The following is a 14,899-nucleotide window of genomic DNA, read 5'->3' on the forward strand; positions in this document are numbered from 1 at the left end:
CATCCAGACCCATGTTCTACTGTCCCTCGTGCACCATGTCACATGAAAGCCCCTTCCTATCTCCATGAGATCTGATGGCTTGTGGTCCTTTATGTACCTTTGTTTCTACCCAAATGACCCCTGACTCTACTGTGTTCTACCATGTTAATAAATGCTGTTATTCCATAGGTTAATTTTAACCCACATCATTTCCCTCATCTGTTTCACTGCACAGCATGGGTGGCAGCAGCCAGGAATGACAACTGCCTAACCTGGTTCTCCTTCTGAGGTCATTATCCCTAAATGATTAATCCCTCATTATCACTGAGTTGTCAAGCAATCTGTTGAAAAGAATGGCAAAATGTGTACCATCAGGGTGCATCTACAATAATGTAATAAGTCTAAGCGATTGCTGTGAAGGGATATTATTCTTTTGCAACAGATCTCTGCAACATCTTGCAAGCACTGAACTGTGTGTTTACTTCAGATGTATCAACTCACAAGTGGCAAAGTATAAAGACAGGCTGTACAAGAATTGCTTGTAGAGGCATATTTGCATAAGTGCAAAATGACTCCTCTCAACTCTTAGAAACATACTACTAATTACCCGCTTCACATATGTCTCCATTTCATCTTGGTTTCTTGTCCAAGTTTATACATTACTGAACGAGCTGTATTTCTGAGCAAGTATTTTCAATACATCAGGTATCTTAGCCTGATCGTAGGACAGCCGGTATAGTTAACAGGAATTGTAGAGCTCTGGTCCTTCCAGAGCAAGGAACATCCAAGCCTCTGACAGCTAGTACCCTACATCACCTGTGTATGTAAAACTGTACAGATGAAAAACTCACGACAACATGTAAAAGGCTGACTGAGAATGAAACCACGGAGAGCTTCATTTATCCTTGGAACAGCACACACCACGCTTTCCTAACTGCATCTGCACCACAATACAAAAAGTTCTAGCACAAGGGCTCCCAAGTTAATTCATACTGTAATCCATCCAACCCCATATATTTCAGCTTGTAAGTCTGCCAAGAAAGATACCAACAAGAACACACCAAGACCACGAAACTAATTTTACTTGTGCCACAAACCAGACATGAGAACCAGCCAACACTGCCAAGGGCTGCATTCATACCAAAGACTCGGATGTGAAAGCTGTCTGGGGATGGGCTTAAATTAATGCTTTCTGTCAAGGAAGTCTTTCTGAGCAACTCATCACATTCAGGAAAATTAAACAAAATTTGTATTTAATACAGCAGTTTTCACCCAAGAATCTTAACAAAGGAGAGAGAAGGATAATGCTGTCTTGTAGAAGCCAGAAAAATTGTAGACTGAACAAAAATGTTTCTTCTACTTCTAGCTTCACAGGTAGTATTATCAGAGTGATAAGTAACACATCTCAGGGTTCTGCCTAGTCAGCATCTCACTGGTTGTCTCACTTTGATCACACTTGTAAAAGACTGTTATTTGTAACGTAAGCTAACAGCTGTTTGCTAGAGTTCAGTGTCCCACACTACCGTCTACTGTAGAATTTCAGTCCCTACTACAATTAGGAGCTCACACAAAAGATAATCTACTCTGCTAAGTACATACATCAGCTTTTCCTAGTGTGTAGAGTGTCTCCAAAATCTTGTGATGTAGCAAATATTCCATACATGGTCCTGTTTCACCCGATTCCCTCTCATTTTCTTCTTGAACTAGAATATCCAACATCTGTTCCAGGTGAGAAGGAATGTTGGTATCAGTCACAGGAGCTTTGTCATCTAAATAGAAGAGATGTGCAATTAAGAACAATTAAAATATTGTCCTTGCTTTTCTTAAGCTCAGTTCCAAATATAAAGTTTAAAAACAAGACCACTAATTTAAAGAATCTTATATATAGTATGTAAGTTTTTTAACATGTCTTAAGTCAAATTTTCAGAACCGTATCTGGAAATGTAGACTGGAATATGCATTAGGCAGGTATCTAATCTTGCAATAGGGAAAAAGTGAAATGCCAAATTTCAAAAGATGCATTAATGACACAGTCAAAAAGGAAAACTTTTACAACCAGAAACCAAGCTTAGGGAGAGAAAGGTTCAACTCTCAATCTTCCGGTTAGTGTCCACCCTGTCTTGGTAACTTCCTCTTTGACTCTTCACATAGTATTCTGAAAGCTATAAACACCCTCTAAGATGAGCTTAATTTGCAGCTGATCAGTTCCTTTACAAACTAGATAACTAAAGAAATGGTTTTTCTAATGATAACAACAAAGAAAACCCAAACTCTATGCTGTTTATTCTTCAAAAGTTTTTAGATTTGTCTTCTACACTTTATGCATTAAGATAGCATTCTGTCAAACTTTATGAAGCAAGAGGGTAAGACTCTGATTTCATAAGTCAAGAAACTGTTGTGGATTTACGCCACTGGCAGTGGGAGCTGGCATTAACATGTTGTAGAACATGTCCACACGCAGAGATTTCCTTTTTATTTTTTTCAGCTAAATTCTACTTGAATAAATATCCCACTAGGGAAATGGTTACTACTTCTTATGCAATAATTTAAACATAACTGTCACTTGCATGCAAATAGCAACAAGATCACAAAGGAAAACTGCCTTATCGGTGTTTTGGTCTCTACCACAACCTCTAGTTAGCCTAGAGTGTTTTGCTTGAGTTTCCTAGGCATAATTCTGCTCCCACTGCAGAGGACAGAAATATATCCACTGAGTGAAACTTGTTTTTCACAAGACTTTTGAAAGTCTGGGAGAGAGGTCAGCTTTTATTCTGTACTGTATAATCCCAGGTGTCAGTTTTCCCCTACCACCCTGTCCTTTCTACCTTAGGAAGCATCACATGGCATTCCAAAAGGTGGGTATTTAGAACCAAGGGTCGAGTTTCAGCTTGTGAGAGTAAATATTGATATAAACAAGATCACCAGTCCCAGACACAAACAGAGATTCAATAGCTACTCTAGCAGAAATGCAGAACTAATAAGCCTGAGGAAACCATGGTAACATTCACTTTTAAAACTTAACAGTTTAATAACTAGGACCAGAAATTAAAAATTTAAATGTTACATAACTGTTGTAAGAAACCAGGGAAAACTTTAAGAAAAAGCAACTACAGCCATATTTCATCAGAATACCCACTTTTTAAAAGAGCAGAATAAGGTCTGGATAAGTTTTAACAAAATGTGCTCGAAATCTATCAAAATACCTTTCATGGAGACAAGATGCGAAAGAAAAAATACCTAATACTGAGCACACAAAATTCAGATATGTCTGGTAAAATCTATGACCACAAAATTACTTCTGTTAAAATCTTGTCAAGAACTAGAAAATCCCTGATGCAAAACAATAAAAAGGTTAACAGCAGGGACTACATTTCTGTAGTTGTCTGTTTAGATTAAACAGAATATGTGAAGACAGAAATTGGGTCAGACATGAAAAGGTACAATTCTCTACATGGTACTCAGGAAAGAAGACCCTCCCTTGATTGTTTTTCATGCCTACTTTTTCAGGGATGAATGGAGGTACACAGTATTTTTAATTATTAATTATTATTGTTGGTATTTTGATAACAGACATGACTCATTTTAGTATTTCTTAATCTTTACTTTTTAACAACACTGAAATGAGGAATTCTAGTTTTCACAACAAAAAGACAAAACCAGAATGTTTTCTTCTTTTACCTGACGTCTCTATGTAGTAATGTGTGATTGCTTTCCAATGGTAAACGAAATCTTCTTGTAATGGAAGGGAAGGTGCGAGCTATGGGGAAAAAAACCCAAACAAAAAACAGTTAGGAATGAAATAAACATATTTCCTCAGAGATTAAATTGAATTTTATCTCACACTTGAAAGTAAACTGCTGCAGACTGGTGCCACAATTCTTATTCTGTGCTCTTTTACCTTTAACAAGGACTACATACATTAATCATGGCATGAGCCCCATGTCATACTGCCTAGCTTGTGAACATCATACTGATGTCTCTATGACCAATCTATTTGAAGCAACAAAAGCAACTGCTCATACAGCAAAGCAACACTAGAAACGTAGGTTTGAATTGCATAGATCTCAGAGTTTTGTCCTGTAGGGAAAAAATCATGTTCTTTTACACCTGCTCTTGATGCCATCTCCCCTTTCTGTATGCTCTGTTCTCCTCTCTCCCTCTGCTCCATTAAAAATACCAATTAGCTGCTTCATACAGTTTTTGCCATGCCTTTTTTCCTGTTAACCACAACTTTTAAAAGATCTTTGTTCCACTTTTTTTGTACATCAGGCCCATCCCCAGAGCTTGACGGGTTGTTCATTTTTTTAATAAATACATTGCTTATTTAATTTCTGAAAGAAAAGGAAGTTTCTTCTTTTCTGGAGGAATTTGGGATGGCTGGTTGGGTGTGACTGGCATCCAGGAATAACATGCTGCAAGAACGAAACAGAGCCTCCCACCCATTCAACATCAGTACTGCTCCTTCCTCACCGAGCTTGAGAACTGCGTGCCCCGCAGCCCATTACACCACAGCCACAAACAACTGCTAAACCACAGGCAGCACGTGAAAAAAAAGACTGCGATCATTTTACCACTCTGCTCTCCAAAGTGAGACTTCAGGCAAAGACTGAATTTGTGACCACAATATAAAATGTTCAGAGCTGGTAAAATCAGGAATCCTATAGGGAAAAGCCCCCCCGCTCAACAGATCATATGAGGGTCTGTTGTTACCGAGGCCTAATCCTACTTGCTTGAGGCTCTTCTTTGACAATCAAGTCCTCGAGTCATTCTTTTATAGGCAATCCTGAAATGAAGGATTATCACTTGACATGATGGTAGCAATGAGGCCTGTGGGCAAACAGAAAGAATCCCATATCTAAGTTGTTGTGAACAGTTTGTAAGGATAAGGAGTTGAACCACGCAGACAAGCTGTGGAGTCCAGTCCTTCACAGGACCACAGCGTGGCTGAGGTTGGAAGGGACCTCTGGGGGTCATCTGGTCCAACCCCCCTGCTCAAGCATGGCTACCTAGAGCCGGTTGCCCAGGACCATGTCCAGATGGCTTCTGAATATCCTAAAGGATGGAGATTTCCACAACGTCTTCAGGAACCTGTGACAGGGCTCAGTCAGCCTCACAGTGAAAGAAGTTTTCCCCCCAGAAGCTACAGGCACCACATTTGAGATTAACAACCCTGAATGCCTCTAGTGTCTCCTCGCATGCCCTAAGAAGTGCTGAGCTGCCTCAGCTCTTGGACAAACAGAAGCACAGGGCTCAAACATCTGTATACTCTTCACTGGGTAGTGTTAGCCTTTTTGAAAAAGTCTTGGAAGTTTTCCACATCAGTCTTGTCTTTTCCTTGATTTAATGACACTTAAATTTATCTTGGTAAAGACATACAGCCCAGTATATGAACAGCATGCCCTGCTGCGATAAGAAAGTGGAATGCTAATTGTTAATGACTCTTTGCACACAGGACTTTGAAATGCAAGACTTTAAAAAAGTAGTGGTGCTTGGTAACTATCTATGCCTGCATCCTGTGTGGAAATGTGCCCTCACAAATGGCAACCAGGAAATCAAACTTACATTGCTTACCCATTCCCTGACAGTCTGTGGACTCATTAAGTCTTCCACGTTTCCATGGCTGGGCACTGAGAATAGCACTTTAGCACACCAGCTACCACAGAATAAATATCAGGACATCGAACACTGGACAAAACTAGTTTAGTACGAAGTTTACTAGGTCATTGAAATTCAGAAGAATAACCAAACAAGCTGAAGACTGAGCACACGATATTTTGTAGCATGCTTTGTATGTCACGCTTGCTGCTGTAGATGCGTATTTCAAGCAATATAATGATCATTTTGCATCTTTCTGTAATAAAACTATACTGAAAAACTCAACTGCGGCTGAAGAATGGCACAGAGACCACTTCGAGAAATACCAGGCCTTTCAGACCACTCTATTTCCAAAGTAACACATGATGGATAACATTAAAGATTTATCCTTGACTGATGTGATTTTTCTCTCCACTTCTTCTAGCCTCATCTGCCTCGAGATGAATTTAGTGCCCCTGAGCAGTGCCAGGAAAAGGATTTCACTTCTCAGCACTGTCAATAATTTATCCAGCGCGGAAGTGAACTGTGGATACAGACATTCTCCCTCTCAACAAACGCCTCCAGGGACTCCTCTCAGAGGTGAAAAGGTAATTCAGGGACAGGTCCTGCCCTTTTTAATTAAAATACTCAGTGATTTCACAGCGTCTTCTCTGATCAAGGACTGCAAGACAGAGATACCAAACAGAGATACCATTAGCATGTGTGTGCACCTACGCTTGTGTGTACATGCACACCTATTAGGAATATACAACCAACCTTGCCACCAATTGGACCTGATGATACAGAGCTGTGGCAGCTTCACCTGCATTGGGCTACCAGACTCAACAACTCTTAACAATATAGAAAAATTGTATTTCTTTACTTGTTCAGTTAAAGTATCCCCACCCCCAAATACTCCCACCCCGAAATTCTTCTTCCTACTGCAGATGGACCTAGTATAAATCTGCTTTTTACAGCACAGCTATTCCAGGGAATATTTAACCGAGATGTAACTCCAGCAGTGCTATGTATTATTCTGAGAGAAGTGTTTTACTGACAAAAAATGAAAACCAACCCTAACCCTCATAACTTAGTTATTCAGACACAAAATCAAGGTAAAGACCAAGACTCAGATACCAGCTTATCGACAAACAAAGCCCAGCACTGGAAAGCATTAGAAAAATGTAAGCTCCCAAACACTTGGTTGACATGCTTTAACCCTACTAGGACAGGTAATCCTAGGGTGAAGTTGTAGTTTCTATTTTAGGATGAATTATTAGCTACCAGCTGAGATGAAATCCATGTTACAGTTGCCAATATGAGTAATCACTCTTTTGTACAAGTACCCATACTTGTATAAAGACTGTGAAGCAAAACAAAATTCATTGTGAAGGCCATTAATTCCTGCTATTTGTCTAATTTGAAGGAATTACCTTAGAAGTGCAGTTATTTCTTGCAGTTGTATTAATTAATTTTGATGTAATTACATGCGTTCTTACTAATTTTGAGCTATCGATTCCTAATCTCAAAGTAAAGTTCTCCTCCTTTGGTGGGAAAAAAAACCCAACATCTTAAAGACTGCAGTGTGGGTGTTGGTATATCAAATAGCCAAAACTCACTGCACACTACTAAAAACCAGCCCATTTGAGCAGACATTGATTAGCTCTTCCATCTGGTCCCCAACTCCAGCAGTCGAGCTTCCTGGGAGTGAGCGAGTGAGTGTTCTCATTTACGAGCCGAACTTAACACATGCTGCCTTATCATTCTGGTGACAATACGTTGTTATTAATGATCAAACCCCATTCCTTCCAGGAAAAGTGCTGTTCTCAGGAGAACTATAGATCTTTGACCAGAATTATAGTCTGCTCATTATAAAATCTGTCCAAAATACAATTCCACGTAGCTTTCAAAAGTATATAGAATCTCTGTTCAGGCAGGGAAAAAAAATAATGTCAACAGCAAAGAAACCTATAAATATTCAGTATTTAACAGCAATTCCTTTGTGTATTTAAAAATTATTGTCACATTTTTCATGTATGCTTTTCAGAAGTGCAATTCAATACTGAAAAGAACGCAAACAACCAAAGATGGTGATAAACTGCAATGTCTTTTGGACAAGTTCACAAAGTAAAAAAAAAAAAAACCCAAAAAAACTGTATAAAAGAATAACAGGTACTGTCTGGTCAGAAAAAGAAAGCGGAAACTGGGCCAAAGAGAAACAAAGGGGAAGTGCGTGCACACTGAATGCACTGAAACAAGGAAAACAGTCACTCCATGTTTTTCTTTGATCTTGCTACTTTACTAGTGTGAAGGTTTGCCCCGAGGGAAAATCTGAAAAAGGACTAATGCTTGAAGGTTTACTTTATTTCTTCAGCTGGTGAATGAACAGAGTTTATAATGGCCACTGTTTTCAAGTATCCAAGTATTTTCATTTTTTAAGACTGCACGTGCTTGCAAGCCATGCGTTACATTCTGTCATCCTAATTTGTTAATAGCAGCACAGTATTAGAACAATCAGTAATGTGAGGTCACTACATCAAACAAAGCGGGTTCAAGAAGAATATATCTTGTTCTGAGCAGTTATGCAGTTAATGATTTTGGAGCAGTACCTGTAGCAAGTGACTCAGTCTCTTTCAAAGCTCAGTTTTGCCTCAAAACATGAACAGAAAAGAAGCTACTTGAGAGCACGTTAAGGTACCAGTTTAAGACATACAGCGGAATAATAGGTTGGTAGAGAGGGGTCCCAAAAACGTGCAGCAGACACCAAAATCTAAATTGACTCCCAGATACCAAGAGAGTGATACAAATAATCTTGTCTGACAGCAAATTGCAAAATTCAAAACAACCAAAATCATATTGTTCCTGCTCAAGGCACACAGCTCAAAACCATCCTTTTGAGTTCACTATTAAGATGAAACATCTCCTGAAAGCCCAAATCAAACAGAAACAAAAGTCCTTTGAACACCAAGTGACCGCTTTACAGACAAGCTATTTTGTCTAGGGAAACATGAGTAAAGAGCACAAGATAAGAGAGAAAGTAAGTCTAACTTGCTGCTTCGTTACTGTACACTACATTTTTTATGTTGCTGGGAACGTAGCACTCCTGGAATCCATTTGGGATAAAAGTATATCAGAAATGCATAGCAAAGAGAACACATCTTGGGGAGAAGCCATATACAAACTGTCAGAGATTCAGTGATATTAACCCCATAAAGCAACAACATTTCTATTGGGCCCTGAAGTAAGGTAACAGAACAAAGACTGCAGTCCCCTCCACCATTCTCACCAACCCACCCAAGCCAATTTAAGGATGCTCTGTCAGGACACCACCACAGTGGTGCTTGCTCACCTGGATGCTGCAGAGAAATCCAGAAAGGGCAAAAATATCTAAAATACTGGCAGGATTGACATATGCTAAGAGGTGGCAAAAACTAGGATTCAGTTGTAATGAAAATCAGGAATATGATTTCACACACTTGGACAATGTAGGCAGAAAAGACTGAAAGTTTTGAGTTATTCAAGACAAGAAAAAATCTTAATAAAAAGCAACTGGTCCCTTACGTTTGCCTCATCACAGCACTGTCATGAAGGCAGTCAATTAAAGAGCGGTACACTCACAAGGGAAAGGCAAATACTCCTAGGTGTATTAGACTGCCAACCTTTGGAACTCCTCGTCATAGTTCAGAGAGATGGCATACTAAGGGTAAGATAACAACAATTATCTAATAACACAGGAACTCTCACTATTTAAATGCATGTCTCTAAAGTCGGCAGGCCTGCGGCCCTGAGGCAGGACAGCAGCATGATACAAGTGATGTGCAGGAGAAACGACCCAGGAGAAAGGCTACCCGAACAATTCTGATTTAAAGTAGTCCTACCACTGAAAGCTATGCCTAGGCACTTCAAGTGTATTTAAGTGTCCAGCTCAGCTGAAAACTCTTCAGCTGCAACTCCATTCCTCCAGGAGGCAGGCACCCAAAACCTTTAAGAATTTATATCTTAGTTACTGGTTCTGTTGCTGATACTCAGGGCTGAAACAGAGTCTGCTTGAGGCTGCACAAGCTATACTTGCTCTGCAGCAACAGCACGTAAAAATGATGTCTGGATTCTCTAGATTCTGAAAACACCAGGCAGCATTGAGGTAGACTTATCTAATATTTAAGATTTACACCATTTTCATTTTCAGAGTAGCAAAGCTAAGTAGCCCACATACTTTAGTTAAAGAGAGAATGAAACAATTATCTAAGGTCACATACAGCCCCAAAACTGGTTAAAAGTTTCTATTTCTCAGTTCTGCGTTTGAATTACTACTAGGTCAAACTTCCTAGCTAAAGTAAGAAACATTCTTAACATCCTCTTGCTTTTGTGATTCTATGTTTCATTCCCAGGCTGTGGTGCCAGGTATTTGTCACAACCCTGTAAATGCAATTTAGTGCAGTATTTATTATAAGGAGATCCATCACAGCGGTGTTAGCAGCATGAGGCAATTCTAAAAGGGACACCAGAGTTGAGCAAGGACATACAGCGTGTTGTTTGATAGCAGTCACTTGCAAAATGATGTTATCAATCTGTTTCTGGTTTTTGGTGGGTTTTTTTAAATTAAAAAAGATCTTCCAGTCCCTACTATCTCTACTTTTCCCCTCTTCCATTTAACTCATTCATTTTTTCTAGTTTTGTATGGATCTCAAATAAATGCAGTTTTTTTGTTTATTTGTGGTACACATCAATAATGTAAACCTTCTAGGAATAACTTTTGCTAGATAACTTGAATCGGTAGGCCTGAAAGAGTAACTTCTCCTCCACTCCTACATCTCTCAGCCATCCACTCTTATTCAAAATGTGGCACAGCTCACCATAACAAGATTTCTTTAGTCAGGCAGCCACCAATTTCTGTTTCTCCTCCAATGAAAGTACTGTCTATTGAAGGCACTCATTCATGGTCATAGAGTTTTCAAATAAGTCACTATTTAAAACATTTCTTTCCAATTGCCACTCTACCACTAAAAGAGCAAACTAGGAACCTGCAATTAATACATACATGCTTAACTTTAAAAGCTGAATAGTCCTGCTAACGTGTGCAGAACTGCCGGCACACATAAAGTCAAGCATATGCTTAAGATTTGCAGCATTGAGGCATACATTAATGCACAAAGGGCGTCCCTCACGTGAGCCAGGATTTGGCATGCAGGCTCTTTTTTCAACCATTTGAACCATTTTCCTTCAACACTTTCCGCCTTCACTTCCAGCAGTATTTCACTGCCAGTTTTTAGCAGCTAACCAAAGATGGACCTCTTCAAACTCAGTCTGGTAGGTGTCCTGGCTTCCTGAGAAAGGGGCTGAAAGCCAGCGACATTGTGAGGACCCCACCCCACCGAAAAGCAAACAACAATCAATCGTGTAGACAGCAAACCAGTCCTGGCAAACAGGCAGCGAAACGCGGCCTGGAGCAATGGCAGCTCAGAAATAGGCCCTGCTGCTTCCCGCTCCCCAGCGCGGCGCCGGGCACGGATGTGCGAGGCTCCATGATGGCAGCTGCCTGAACGCACGCAGCCCCCGGGCCCCTCGGCCTCCCTTTCCACCCGACCCAGTTTAAAAAACAGAACCCAGGGCTGAAAACGTGCGTTTGGAAGTGACAACCTCACACAAAAGCACCGGAGACGGCGACTGTCGTCTGCTGGCCACGACAAGAAGGAAATGCGGAGGAGCTTCCTGAATTCACCTCCTTTCTCATTTGTTTCGCAGCAAGCAGCCGGCACGGCGGGGCCGGGCACCGGGGCCTAGCGGGAGGGCCCGCCACCGGCGCCCGCGGCCGAGGGGGCCGTGCCGGGGCCGCCCGGGCCCGCCGCGGAGCCCCGGGCAGCAGCCGCTCCCTCCCCTCCCGGCACCCCCGGCTCCCGGCCGGCCGCGGCCCGCGCTGGGGCCGTTCGCTCCCTGCCCGGGCACCCCGCGGGGCCCGCCCGGCACCTCGGCCTCCGCCTCCCTGCCCCGCGGCTGGGGCGAGCCGGGACCGGCCGGGCCGCGGCTGCCGGCGGATGTGCCGGCTCGGCGCGGCCCCTCGCCGCCAGCCCTGCCCCGGCAGCAGGCCCCGGCGGGGCGGCGGGGAAGGGGCGCCGCGCCTCGGGAGCGGAGCGGGCCGAGCCCCCCGCCCTCCGCCGCTCCTCCCCGCGGGGCCCGCTCGGCGGCTAGGCCCGGCCCGCATCCCCGGCGCGGCGTGGCCCGGCCCGCCGGCGGCCTTACCGCCTCCACGGCGTGCTGCAGGATGGAGGTGAACTTGGAGAACATCCTGTCCCGCGACTGGAGCAGCCGCTGCCGGGAGGACCGCGAGAGCTCCTCGATCCGCCGCCGCCGCTCCAGGGTGAGGGCTGCATGCGGGGGCCTGGCCGCGGGGATCGGGCGGGCGGGCGGGCGCCGGCTCTGCCTCTCGCTGCCCGGCGGACACCGTGGCACTGACACCGCCGGGCTGCGGCGCCGGCTGCCGAGGCTCCGGGTGTCCGCCCCGGCGCGGCCTGCAGGGGCCGCCACCCCCCGCACGCAGCCACAGCCGCGCCGCGGGGAGGCCCGGCCCGGCTCGGTGCAGCCTGGCCCGGCCCAACCCGGCCCGGCCCAACCCGGCTCGGCCCAGCCCGGCCCGCTCCGTGCGCCCGGGCAGCCGAGAGCGCCGTCCTCCCGCCCGGGCGGGGCCGCCGCCGGCCGTGCCGCTGGCACCGTCGATGGAAGCGGGCCGCTGGTGCCGGGCCCGCCCAGGGCAGGGCCCCTCTGCCGGGCCCGGGGTGCGGGCAGCGCGGGGCGCAGCCGGGGTGGGAGCGGGCTCAGGCTGCCCCGAGCCAGCCCCCGGGCAGGGGGGCGAGGGGAGGGGGGCGTCCACCCCCCCGCCCCCGCGGCCAGAGGCCTGCCGTCGGGCCCCGAGGGAGGTCTCCGGGTCTTCACCCGCCGCCCTGCTTGGTGAGGGCCGGGGTGGCGCGGGCGGGCAGCGGCCCTGGCTGGGTGGCTGAAGGCCGGGCGTGCTGTCTGTGGGGCGCTTGGGATCCGCCACCGTCTGCGGGGACTGAGGGCCCGAGGGAGACAACGAAACGCCCGGCTCCGCAAAGCAGCGTAAGGGTGCGAAGCTCAGAAGGTCGGTGAAGGTCAGCGACAGCTCGCTGCTGCTGGGCGAGAGGCCGGTGGCGGCCCTGGCACGGCCCTGCCTGACTCGGTCCTCCTGGGCCTTGCGGTGTGCGAGAGGGCTCGTGGCAGCGCACGTCACCTGTTTCACTGCTGGTTTTTATCCCCAGAGCTTTGCAGGAGACGGAGAGGGCTTTATTTCACCTCCAAGCCAAATACCATCCCTGCCGTTTTTCCGTGCCACAGGAAAAGCAGAGGTAAGGTGGGGTGAGCGGAGGTTATAGAGGTAGCTGCTGGGCGGTGTGATGTTTTGGGAACGGCTCCAATTCATGGGGTAGTGTTTGGGCGCTGGGCAAATGGAGGTAGGGCAACAGGATTGATTTGGCACTGTGGGAGCAGAGTGAAATGTTGGGAAGGTGGCAGACCAGTATGGGAAAGGGAAGAGAACCTGTAGTACCAAATGGAGAAAAACTTCCTCATTAATTTTTGGAGATGAACGAACACCAACTCCCTCACATGCTAGAGGCGAGCAGAGAGAGGCAAATCAAAAGACAGGACAAAACTACTATTTAACTGCTGTGTTCTAAATTGTGTCATCTGGGAAGTCTGACTATGACTGTTGATCTTGTGATGAAGTCTTACTAATGATTCTGCTGGACTGATTGTTGTTACTACCTCCATGCTTTGCAGGCATGGAGAGCTACAGTTCAAGTACTGTATGGAAGTACATACTAGTTGTATGTGGACACCTTTGCTGAAGTGGCTAAGGAGCAGAGCTAGCTATTTCCTTCTCAAAATCCAGACATATCAAATAACAACATGAATTTAAAAGGTAATTGTGTTTTAAAAAAAAATCTGCTTATTGTGGGTTCATCGAGTTACATTCTAGAGATGCTCTTAGGAAATGTAAATTTTCTATGTGGGTGTTCATGTGATGAAACATATGTACCATCTCTGCGTTTAGGTAATTATTAACTGGATGGACGCTGCATTTGGAAGGTGCGTCTTCTGTGATTTAGCATAAAAATTTCTAGTAGACTTTTAAAGTGTGCTCTTGGAGGCAAACCCTTCTTCAGATGAATTTAAGTGGTGTCTACTATAGTTTTGCAATGCATCCAGATTATTAATATTTATGTATATTTTAATATGTAGATACTTACTTTTATTTCTATTAGGTTTTTTTATATTATAATTACAGTTCAGGGGCTACATCCAGCCTGCTTATATGGTTTGTATTGCAGGTTTGTATTGCTTTCGTTAAAAAAACCCAAATGATGAGTTCTAGGTTTGAATGCAAACATGTTGTCACTAAGTAGGCTGAGCAGCGGTACAGCTTTTCTCCCATCAAAGTGAGGGTGTTTGCCATGTTAATGAGGATCTTCCCATTCTCTCGCCATAGATACCATTTTGGAGCCTGCATCATTTCTGAAGAAACTGTGGATTTAAGGCACACATGCTTGATTAAGGTGTCTAGGAGAACATGGTAATTTAAAATGCTCTTCGCAATCCATTTGTTTTTGTAAAAATGTCTTTTGGGTGTGCCTGGGTCTTCCCATCTCTGAGCAGCAGAATGAATAAAGAAACAATAAGGCATCATGAAGACATAAAAGGAGACAGTTTTATAACAGTGAGAGTATTCCTAAGTGTACTTCACAATTTATGAAATCATAAGTCACCTCTTCACAGATCGTAAGGTAAAGCTTTTCTAATGCTTGAGGGCCTCTTATTATTCTAGGAGTGCCTGATATATATAAAAACATTTTTTTTGAGCAGAACATTTCACTGTGGTTGGAATTCAGGCTTTGGTTGTAAAAGTGACTTCTTATTAGGACTCCTCAATACGAAATGCCTTGCAGTAAAGGAAACAAAGAAAATATCACAATTATATGACTATCCCTAAGCCTATTAAACAAATTGAGTCTCTGCAAATAACCCTGCATTTACTTACCAATATATTGAGCTTGAATTTGTAGTCATACTGCAGAATCCAGTCTGTGGTGCATATATGTGTTGCAAATCTACATATGGGGGGTTTTATGCCCTTTTAAAGTAGTCTCAAATTTCTCAAGTATATGGAGGTATTTCTCACTGCTTGGAGTATTAGATAAATACTGGCAGACCAGTAGTAATGCAAATCACTGGAAACTAATGGAAAAATTATTTCACCAATGTCAGTGCAAAAGAACTCAGCTCAAGTTACATTCTGTTTGGATACTTCTTGTTCTCATTGGAGATGATTAAACTG

General features: G+C 44.1%; 1 protein-coding gene across 1 annotated transcript in view; it reads right to left on the reverse strand.

Annotated features, from left to right (window-relative positions):
- FHIP2A (FHF complex subunit HOOK interacting protein 2A) overlaps positions 1–11,872 on the reverse strand; it is a 32,200-nt gene extending 20,328 nt beyond the window's left edge. The window contains exons 1-3 of the mRNA XM_075717635.1: positions 11,791–11,872; positions 3,658–3,736; positions 1,579–1,748 (exon numbers count right to left, since the gene is read on the reverse strand). Coding sequence (XP_075573750.1) covers positions 1,579–1,748; positions 3,658–3,736; positions 11,791–11,835 — 294 coding nt within the window. The 5' untranslated portion in view covers positions 11,836–11,872. The remainder of the gene's footprint in view (positions 1–1,578; positions 1,749–3,657; positions 3,737–11,790) is intronic.
- Between the last annotated feature and the right edge of the window lie 3,027 nt (positions 11,873–14,899).

This window comes from Pelecanus crispus, chromosome 10, assembly GCF_030463565.1.
Source record: "Pelecanus crispus isolate bPelCri1 chromosome 10, bPelCri1.pri, whole genome shotgun sequence".
In the NCBI taxonomy this organism is placed as follows: Eukaryota; Metazoa; Chordata; class Aves; order Pelecaniformes; family Pelecanidae; genus Pelecanus; species Pelecanus crispus.